Raw genomic sequence first — 10,634 nt, 5'->3', positions numbered from 1 at the left:
CCATGAGTGTTAGTGCAACACAGATAAATGATTACTTTTACAGATAAATTTTCTTTAAAATGGCTGCTATGTTGCTCAGCAAGAAGCGACAAAATATGAACCCTGTCTGAACAAGCAACTTGATAGTCCCGTCTATTTTTATTTTAGTGTTATGGCCATTGTGCATATTAAAAGATGCCAACACGGCCCGAAATAGGAGCTTCATTCCTTCATTCCACACACACACACTTATGTATCAGAAGAACACAACATTTCAGAGGGGATCAGAACTTTTTAAAGGAGTTACTGTAATTTTGCTGATCACAGGGAAAAAGTCCTACAAAAGTTTATCTAAAAAAAAAAACCAACCCAAGCATCACAGATTGTCATGATTCAGCAGCACGAAATATACATTAATCTATTGGTTCATCATATTATCACGAAAAGTGCAAATTGTCATGGGAGCACAAATTCATTCTAATTCATTCCGTGATGGCTGCACATAATTAAAAGTGCAGTGTGTGTGTGTGTGTGTGTGGGGGGGGGGGGGGGTGTTATGGTTAAGGTTAGTGTTGGGGGTAGGAGTAGGGTCAGTAATTGAGTAAAAAAAAAAAAAAAAAAAAAAAGAGACTGGGCTGGTTTTAAACCAACCCAGTCTCACAGCAGTTCGCAGCAGCATTACGAAAAGTACATTAATCTATGGCAGGGGTGGGCAACTTGTTCCAGAAAGGGCCACAGGGTGCAAGGTTTTCTTTGCAGCCACTGATTCCACCAGGTGATTTCACTGATTAACTGATCTATGGGTTCGTGACGGGGGCTTTTCGTGATGGGGACAATTTCATTTCATGACAGGGCCACGAAATGTGGAGTGACTGGGGGGCAGGGGTAGACATAAACACTATGGTCAGGGTTAGGAGAGGGGAAGATTAGAAATCACAAAGTAAAAAAAAAAAAAGCTTCACAAAAATTGTGTGCTTCTCGTGGTGGGGGCATGGTAAAAAAAAAAAAAAAAAAAAAAGAGAAAAACAGTGAGACTGGGCTGTTTAAACACTTGGAATATTCAAAACACTGTTCCAAAATTTACAAACAACTCTGAAAAAATATTGAGTTTTGAAACATTGAATGAAACAAGTGTTTCAGAAAAAGCTTTCAAGTTTTGAAATATTACCACAGTGATACAGGAGGCTCGAGTCCCCGAAGAAGCAAATTTCTAGATGCGCCCCTGCAGGTTGTGACAAACAAGAGGAATCAAAGAGTTGAACGCACTGCGCAATCAGACATGATTGTGACGACACAAAGCTGTTTAAAGCTACAATATGGCAGCCGGCATCCCGCCCTCATCAGCCCCACAGCTGCGCCAATCACAGGCAAGTCAGAGAATAAATGCGCAGTGGCTCCTGTGGCCGCTCGTCGCAGCTGCGGAGCAATGGTGCTCAGTGCGCCAATGTGTGCGGAACCTCCGAGGAACACATGAAATGCCCGGGAATATGAGCAAAAAGGATGTCCCGTGCAGGAGCGCCTTCACTATTGACAACATTCTGAACCTGAAAAAAAACGGTGCGCACTCTGAGGAAATAGCGCAAAGTGGGCGGAAAAGCGAGTGGGAATTCCGGAGGACGCCGCAAGAGACAGGTACGGCACCTGGCAGCTCTTATTGACTCTGGGAGACACACATGTGCGTCAAAAATCACATTCTGTTTGGCTTCCACAGCGCAGAACAAGCCGGAGAGCGCAGCGCCGCCGCGTGCCGGTGCGCAACCAGGCGCGCGTGGCGCCGCGGAGGACGCGTCCGAGCCGCTGCAGCGGCGGAGCGGCAGCAGCAGCTCCGCGGACAGCAGAGACGCCGTCAAGAAGAAGACGAGGACCATCTTCTCCAAGAGGCAGATCTTCCAGCTGGAGGCCACCTTCGACGTGAAACGCTACCTGAGCAGCTCGGAGCGCGCGCGCCTGGCCGGCACCCTGCAGCTCACCGAGACGCAGGTGAAGATCTGGTTCCAGAACCGCCGCAACAAGCTGAAGAGGCAGCTGGCAGCGGACACGGAGGCCCCGCTGCTCACCGATCACTTCCCCGAGGTGGGAAATAATGCGCAGTTAGCCACTTTTTACAAAGACAGCAGCGGATCCAGCAGCAGCAGCAGCGTGCTGGGCGGGTGTTTGATACCCGTGCACTTCCCAGTGCTGTACCCGAACCCAGCCACCGCGCCTTACGTCTATTTCAACAAATGTTTGGGCCTGTTCGACACAGACTGATGATTCCTCCTCGTCGAGGTAACACCATAGACTCGAGCAATTTTTTAAATTAAATAAAAAGGCCTGCCACTTTTATTATTATTTTATTTTATTTTATTTTTTTTACTGAAATTAAACTTAAATTTTCCAAATTCTGTCAACATAACTAATCCAAGGCTTGCATGCGTCACTTTGGTATTATTATTATTCATTTCTTTGTTATTATTATTATTCTTATTCAGAAAATCTGCATGCATTAAAGTCTGACAGGCCTGAGCTTTGCGCAGAGATGTCAATGAAAGTAAGTAAAAGTTTATTTTGTTGGTGTTGAATTTGTTTGTATTCGTTTTCACTCAACATTTCGTATGGCAGACTGTTAAACTGTGAACACAGTGTCACGCATTCATGAATTATGCAATAAAAAAAGTAATATTTGCAATTTTACCATGTGTGGCGACTCAAACGTCATTCCAGGACCTTAATTTGATTTTGAAATCAACTTTTTTTGTGTGTTCAGTGCAGGTGTAGTTGAATTTTAGAAGCACATTTGAAAGTATTTTTATTTCAGCTGTTAACTTTAATTGCTAAAAAACAACACATTAACAACTTATTCCCATTACATGTTTTTAAGCAATTAAAGTCGTTTTCTTTTGTAATAGCCCAATAATAAATTAATAAACAACTTATTCCTATCACATTATTGGTCTATTATTACAAGAGAAAACATATTCATAAACAATTTATTCCTATTACATATCATCAGGCCAGAGAAAACTTTAATTGCTCAAAAACAACAAATTAATTAAACAACTTATTCCTATGACATATTATTGGGTAATCTTATTTTTTACAAAAGGCAATATGCTTATGTCAGTTTTATTACTTAATATTTTGTGTGTGATTTACTGCAATGTTGCTTTGGGAAATAAAATAAAAAAAGCTGTCAAAGTCAAACTGATTAAAGTGAATTTTGAATTTTTGATATAAATCTGGTGATTGTGAAGTTTTTATTGCTGCAGACTGGCCTGTTTCAAGGGCCTACAATTGCTCTCTCGTTAAAAACAGATTGTTCTCATGAAAAATGTATTTTTCTCCTAGAAACTGAGAAACGTGATATAAATATGGTTTGTCCTGAGATTTTTGAACAGTATACAATTATTCCCCTAAAACCCATTTCAACTAAGTTTTGATTCCCAAACACCCCAAAAGTGAATGTGATTATGCACTATATGCACTTTTTACCTAGTTTACTTCACATATACATGTCTTAAAGGTTTTTTTTTTTTTAATAAAGTTTCCTTAAATTAGCTGAATATTTTTATTTCGAGAAAACTACATTTTGTGTAACCTTTTGATCAAATACATTTAATTAAAATTTTAGATCCTTTTTTTTATGTAGAAGATTATGCAAACAGTCTTTTGCATGAAATCTTGGCTACAAAAGTTTGACCTGAAGTTTCTTGTAAGGAATTTCCCATTTTGTTGTACGCGCAACCACTTTAAATTATAAACAGTTTATATAAATTAGGTAATTTTAAGAAGAAAATTTTAAAGTTTAGTGTAATGTCAAGATGTAGCCGTTTCTTAATACATCTTGCTTAACGAGTTGGTAGGGTATCACCCTAAAAAAAAGTGTTACTGAAAGTTGCAAACTTTGTCATTAACATTCACTTATTCGGTTCAGCTGGAATGTTAATTTCTGTTAAATTAAAAATTACACCCCCGCCCCCCCCAAACAAAATTGCCAAACAGCAACAATGTGTTGAAAACTCTGTTACTATTGTTGCTTTTAAGAATGAAACATGTTAAGAAGCACCGATACGATATGGTGGTTGGTTGCTGTTACACAATTAAAGACGTTTAGTCAAACAAGTTTCATTTACATTCAACAAAATGTTTGCAAAGTTCAAATAAAGTCCATCTTTGTGCTGAATCTCCCTTAAATGGATACTGTGCAAAATTATACACATATATACATACATACACACATACATACATACATACACATACATATACATACACATACATATACATACATACATACACACACGAAAATTACCACAAATAAAATTTGGGGGTGGTGGGGGGTATTATGCATAAAACACCAGTAAGAAAAATAAATAAATACAAGACAGATGCTTTTGTAGCACAGTACTACATCTCTCCAGAAAGAGGGAGCCGTAACAGACAAATGTGTATTTAGGCAGACTTGCGTCAGTGATTGTGGAGAGATTTTTCCTAAAAGGCCCAGCACGCTGCACTTACACACCGTTTACGGGTCACTTCCCCCTTCAGCGGTGGAGCCTCTAGCTGGTTTCTCGCTGTCACAGCCATTCAAGGCCCCGCCGCTGTTAACCTGCTCACTCAACCACTTCGTCTGGCTGAAAATCACTTGTTTTCTCTACTAAATTCCTGCCAACCTTTCTGTTCACACGTCTGCAGAGGTGACTTTTCCTCAACAATTACACAGTGCAAATACAGCCTCACTTTTTGATTGGTGCATCTAAAACACAAAAATAAGAGGAATAATCAGAAATTTCATCATTCACACTGAGTATTAAGGATTGCGGCACAAAATATGGAAATTTAACAATGATTTTAAAATCAAAATATAAGGTAGAAATCAATTTAAACAATTAAAAATAAATTTTCCCCTAAATTCTTGTATTTTACAGCTGTATATTGAACCAAATCTAAGAGTTTATTTGCTGGTTTATATGCTTTCATTTAATTGTACTCTGAATAATTGAGAATACAAATTACAATAAACAGCATATATGCACAGACTGAATTAAGACTTCTGAATAATGTCTTAAAACACAAAGAGAAATGTGGGATCACCTAGGCTGTGTAAAGGCCAGTTGTCACTTATAATGTATACTTGAGTAAAAATTGTCTTAAAAACCCAAGCCAGAATTTGTTGGACATTCAAATTTTATGGCGTATTCAACTGCATAATTGTTGGAGAAACCAAATGATTGTTCTGGGTCACCACAGTGGTTCCACTGTGAATCTACATATCGATTTGGCACGTTTTATGCCCAACACGGTTCCTGAAGCAACTCCAGAGGCTCAAGATGAAAAAAACACTGTAAATGTGAGGATGCAAACTCCACACAGAATGGAACTGGGCATTGGTGAAAAGAACATTCTTACTGTGATGCGAGACCACGAACTAATGCAGCAACATGTGCTCCCAAAATAACCAATTACTGCTGAAGTAAACTTTGAAAATGGGAACTAAAGAAGCACCCAGACATAAACCACCTCAGGATGGAAAGCAAACTTGAACCACGTGCAAATCATAACTCGCCAATTGACAACATCTGTATTTATCACCAACACGTCTTCCCACACCCACGACAAGAAATGAACACTTTCCTGGATGTCTTTTTGTTGTTGTTGCTTGGATAGTGAAGCTAAATCAGTGGCTTAGTTACAGACTAAATCTAAGTAATTACTTTTTAAAAAGGGGTTATAATCTATAAAATTGTTTTTTAATCTCCCTTTTACAGTTGCATGCAGTCTGAAAGTCCCACATTTCTACAACTGCACATTTTCCCGCCATTAAAAAAAGTTCAAGCCTGAAGCAGCTCATTTCGTGTTGCTGTGACATATGTAACTGAAGTCCATGAACAACTGTGGGCGTGGCAAACAGCAGGTCCTTTCCATTTAAAGTGACAGGTAGAGAAAGTTTTTTTTTTTTTTTTTTTTTTTCTTAACACCGGAAAATATTTTGTTTTTTAAAAGATGGCTCACTTTGGTGTCAATTCACTAGAAATTTTAATATCTATTGTGAAGGCACCATATTATCTATATTAATGTGGCTAAAAGATATATAATAATGACTTTGTTAAAATTGAATTGTAAAAGTCAAACGTGTTCATCCCCTGATCTGTTACTACATGGTTCTGGCTCAGAGTTAATTTAATCTATTTATTATGGTTTTTGAAACTTTATAGCGATATGTATGAAATTTTGATCGGTGGTGACACGTTTTTATAATGAAACTCAAAATATCAACACTGTTGCGTGTTGCATTTGAGACTAAAGTTGGGGCAGGTTTGCATGAATTTAATTTCAGACAACACAAGCGTATGAGCGAACAGTTTGTGTTTCTCATAGTGCGTCTGGGGTGGGATGGGGTGGTGGGATTTAAAGTCGCCAGACTTCCTGACTCTCCTGCTGTCGGACACTCATGAACGCAGTGTTGGCTCTTTGCATCTCTGCTCATCAACCACAAGGCTCAAATGACCCCCCTGGCTGCCTGCAGTCTGCCCCGAGCCCGGCTGCAAACCCCCGGCCTCATCTGTCAGAGGCGAAGAGAAATCCATTAAAATTTCAACCTGATCAAAAAGGCAGCCCAAAGCCAAGACACCATATGCATTCGTTTAGGACTATTGATGACTGGCGAGCCTTGTGGGGTGGTTTAATACATGTGATTGACTTCCTGCCAATAGTGGCAACAAAGACTATTTTTTATTTTTAGCAAAGATCCACGAGGCTGATGTGCACCTCAAGGCCATGCAACACTGTCAGCACGTTTCTCCAGTGTGACCATCAGTAACCCACACGGCACATGGTTTCTATTCGGCAATAGAAGAACGAATGCTAAGAACTGTTGTTTGAAGTCATTGATACTGAACTGCGAGTGATCACACGTTCACAATGAATGACTGCTCTGAACGTTTCTCTCGTAGTACAAACAAGCAAACGCAGCAACGTGACCAAACTGCTGCAACCTCATTTACCATCTGTGTTAACACTGATTTAAGTAGGTCTGAATCACAACAACAACCAGAGAGCGCAAAGTTTAGGGAGCCCATTACACATCTCTGACATCACATTTTATCTCACCTCCTGATACCAGACTGACAACTCTGATACTTCCGTATTAATCATATTCATAATTAGATTGGAATGTTTAAATAGCTGTTTAATAACTCATTAATCTACATTTGCATGTCCTGTTTGGCAAAACTGGTTTGTTGTGCCACAGGCTGTTTCAGTGCGCACTTATAATTGCAAGTAATTACTGTTGAAGCTGCTTCGAGCAGTAACCGCAAAATGTGATGACCTTTATTTCCTTAATGTGACACATCAGAACTGAACAGTGTAATACAACAGCTATTTAAGACAGCGACAGTAGAAACAAAAATTTCAAGGTCAAGTTTTTGTTAGAAGTGGCTTTTTATAAGGTAAAATATAATACAAAATATATATCATAATGGCTTTTCAATGTTAATATCAAATATCTGCCAAATCTGTAATACGGATCAGATGTGGATCAATCTTAGTCTGTTCATTGAGAGTGCCAGTTTGCACCTCATTGTCACAAATGAGAGTGACTGAGGCACTTATGATTGAGATATAAGGCAAAATGTACAACAAAGGGATTTCTCAATATTAAATTCAAATGTTCACAAAATCTACAATCCAGATCAGATCCAGATTGAACTTTGTCAGGTGATAGTGAGTGCTAGTCTGCACTTCACTTTCAAATATGAGAGTCATGTTTGATTAAGATATAATGTAAAATGTACATTAAAAGGGGTTTTCAATGGTAAATTTAAATAGCCACAAAATCTGGAATCTGGATCAGATCTGGATCAAACTTGGTCAATCGATTTAGGATACCAGCCTACACAGTGCTCTCAAATAGGAAATAAATTTGATTGTTTTTGACAGAGTTATGACTTTTTGAATATTTGTTCAATGTTAAAGATAGTTTTTTTTCCCCCATTTCCAAGATTTTTCCTGACTTTGACCCTTGACCTTGAAAAATGAATCACTTCTTGCCTATCAGGATATGAATCTTCAGTAAAAACTTCATAACCATATATGAAAAACTGTGGGATTCAGGGTGTTCACAAACAGACAAACAAACTACACTGGCAGAGGTAAATATCACCTTTTTAAGATATCCGATTAGGATAATTTTCCTTGATGCCCAGCTTCACATCATGTGCTGCTATTGTGTGAACTTTCATTGAAATCCATAAAGCAGTTTGAGGAGTTGCACTTATAAGATTCATGGACAGAAGGATGGAGAGAGATTTCTATACATTTTGTTTGCAAGGGGTTTAACAGTCTATGTAATCCAACAAAGGAATAATATAATTTACAAGAGGAAGCTAAAGTTAAAACAAATAGGTTGTATAAGTGTAGAGACCTTTGAATATAAACAGAAGTAAATCCTCATTTTTACAGCCAGTTGTCTTGAGAAGATGCTTGCCCATGTTGAAGTCAAGTCTGGAAGCATACTGCACAGCATAGATGACAGCCGGTTCATTCCCACATCTCCAAAACCACCATCTACCTGCTCCATCCAGGTGAAATGTGGACATCCCCTTGGCCTTCTCCAGTTACTGGGGTCCTCAACACTTAGACTTAGACACCTAAGTAAGACATTATCCACCACCGTTTCTCTGTGCTGGATCATGCACAGAGAAATGTGTCACATGGCCAAAAATGTTGAAGCAGACGCTCCTCGTCTTGGTCTCCCTTTCAATTCTGGGCCAAAAATCTAAACTGTATTGGAGGTACTGGAAGAAAGGACTTTTCCTTCAAAATTCAAAATTTCCTGGTATAAATATTGCTCATATTATCAAGATTTATGCCACCAAAATCACTTCCATTTACACATAATCCTTTATTTACATGGTTTACAGTGATACGTCTATTTTCCAATTTTAGAACATCCCTAGAACCCCTGAAAACTGCCTGTGAGGTACTGAGCTCTGGCTAAGAACGCGGTTTGTTCAAAGGACTGCATGACGCTACACTTTACAACATAAACAACACCCCATTCATTATGACTTGTAACCTGATAGCGACAAGGGGAATCTTGACCCTCCCGCCAGGCTTTCAGAAGGCGCATTGATCCATTAATTTTGTCGATTTTCGCGGTCTGGAGTGACAGAGTGGCTCTGTAAATTGAATGGGGGCTGAGGGATTACAATGACCGTGTCTGATGAAGAGGTGATGCATGAGTGGCGAGGACATAAATAAAGTCAAAGTTCACTTCTTTTGGGAACAGGGTAGTTTGTGGTTAGCACTGTTGCCTAACAGCAAGAAAGTCATCGGTTCAATTTCCACCTGGGTCCTTTCTGTGTGGAGTTTGTATTTTCTCCCCATGTTTGCCTGGGTTCTTTTTGGGGGCTTCGCCTTCCTCCCACATCCAAAGACATGCAGATTAGGTGACTTGAAAACTTTACGTTGACCGTAGGTGTGCGTGCAGGTGTGAATGTGTTTGTCTGTCTAAATACAGGGGGGCTGGAGACTATCCCAACTACTGAAGATAGACTGGCATCGCCCTGTCTAAGGTGTACCCTGCCAGATGCCCCATGGTCGCTGGGACCCTTAAGCTCAATAGTCTCATAGGCCATGTCAAACTCACACTGAGGTCAGGGTCAGGACTCTGTGCATGCACTGATGTCATGCAACGCCACATCCCCCAATGGACAGCACCAACCCAAGAAGACAACCACTTCTCAAAAGTTGCCATCTCCCTGCCCATGGCAGATGACAAGTGGGCAGATGAAAAGTGGGTCTTTTTGCACTTACTGGGGTCCTCAACCCAGGTTTTTGTTCACACCCAGATAAACAAGTCACATGGCCACAATGTCACAGGTATCATGACCCAGCCCAGTCTCACAACAGTCCGTGGTGGCATTATGAAAAGTACATTAATCTATGGGTTTGTGACGGGGGCACGAAAACGGGGCACTTTTTGTAACCAGGGTAGGAAATGTGGGGTGACGAGGGTGTTATGTTTAGGTTTAGGGGAGGGAATTCAATCATCTTATAATGTGTAAAATCACAACAAAAGCCATCTCAAGGCGCCTCACACGGAATAATTCAACATAAAAATTAAATAATTAAAAATAAATAAAAAATTCAAATACATAATTAAAAACAGAAGTAAAATAATAAAACAGATAAAAAAAAACTATTCATAAAAGAGAATAAAAATGGGTTTTAAGTCTTGACTCCAACTGCCTCATAGTTGCACCCACAGGGTGGGTGCACGATAAGAAAAAGCTCTAACCCGCTGACTTCTTCTTCACCCTGGGAACACAGAAGTCACGCATTCTGCGACCACAAAGCCCGGGCCGGCACATAAGGTTCCACCAGGGAACACACTTATGCTATGGTTAGAGTTAAGAGACAGGGGAGGATTATAAATAGCAAAATGAAAAAACCGTGTCACGAAAATGGGCCGCTTTTTGTGACGAGGGCACCAAAAAAAAAAAAAAAAAAAAACACACACAACATGAGTGGGCTGCATCATCTTATTCACTGTTCTGTAGCCAAGTCTCACAACCATACAGTACTCTCTTAAGCAACAGAACAATGAAAACATGGTCCTTCGTTCTCCTGAAAAGGTACTCGCCAAACACCTTTGTCCAAGAACCTGATAATCT

General features: G+C 39.6%; 1 protein-coding gene across 1 annotated transcript; it reads left to right on the top strand.

The window, feature by feature from the left end:
• The first annotated feature begins 1,295 nt into the window (after positions 1–1,295).
• LOC117505386 (homeobox protein HMX3-like) lies at positions 1,296–2,246 on the top strand. Its single transcript, XM_034165030.1, has 2 exons — positions 1,296–1,611; positions 1,691–2,246. The coding sequence occupies exons 1-2, from the start codon at positions 1,296–1,298 to the stop codon at positions 2,227–2,229; spliced, it is 855 nt and encodes a 284-aa protein (XP_034020921.1). The 3' UTR covers positions 2,230–2,246.
• The last annotated feature ends 8,388 nt before the right edge of the window (positions 2,247–10,634 follow it).

Source organism: Thalassophryne amazonica, chromosome 23 (assembly GCF_902500255.1).
Source record: "Thalassophryne amazonica chromosome 23, fThaAma1.1, whole genome shotgun sequence".
Lineage (NCBI taxonomy): Eukaryota > Metazoa > Chordata > Actinopteri > Batrachoidiformes > Batrachoididae > Thalassophryne > Thalassophryne amazonica.
The sequence above is the reverse complement of the archived record's forward strand: the minus strand, read 5'-3'. Positions and strand labels throughout refer to the sequence as shown.

Coding starts and splice junctions, on each gene's coding strand:
- LOC117505386 (XM_034165030.1), top strand. CDS start 1,296: ATGGCAGCCGGCATCCCGCCCTCATCAGCCCCACAGCTGCGCCAATCA. Junction 1,612..1,690: donor GAGGACGCCGCAAGAGACAG/GTACGGCACCTG, acceptor TGGCTTCCACAG/CGCAGAACAAGCCGGAGAGC.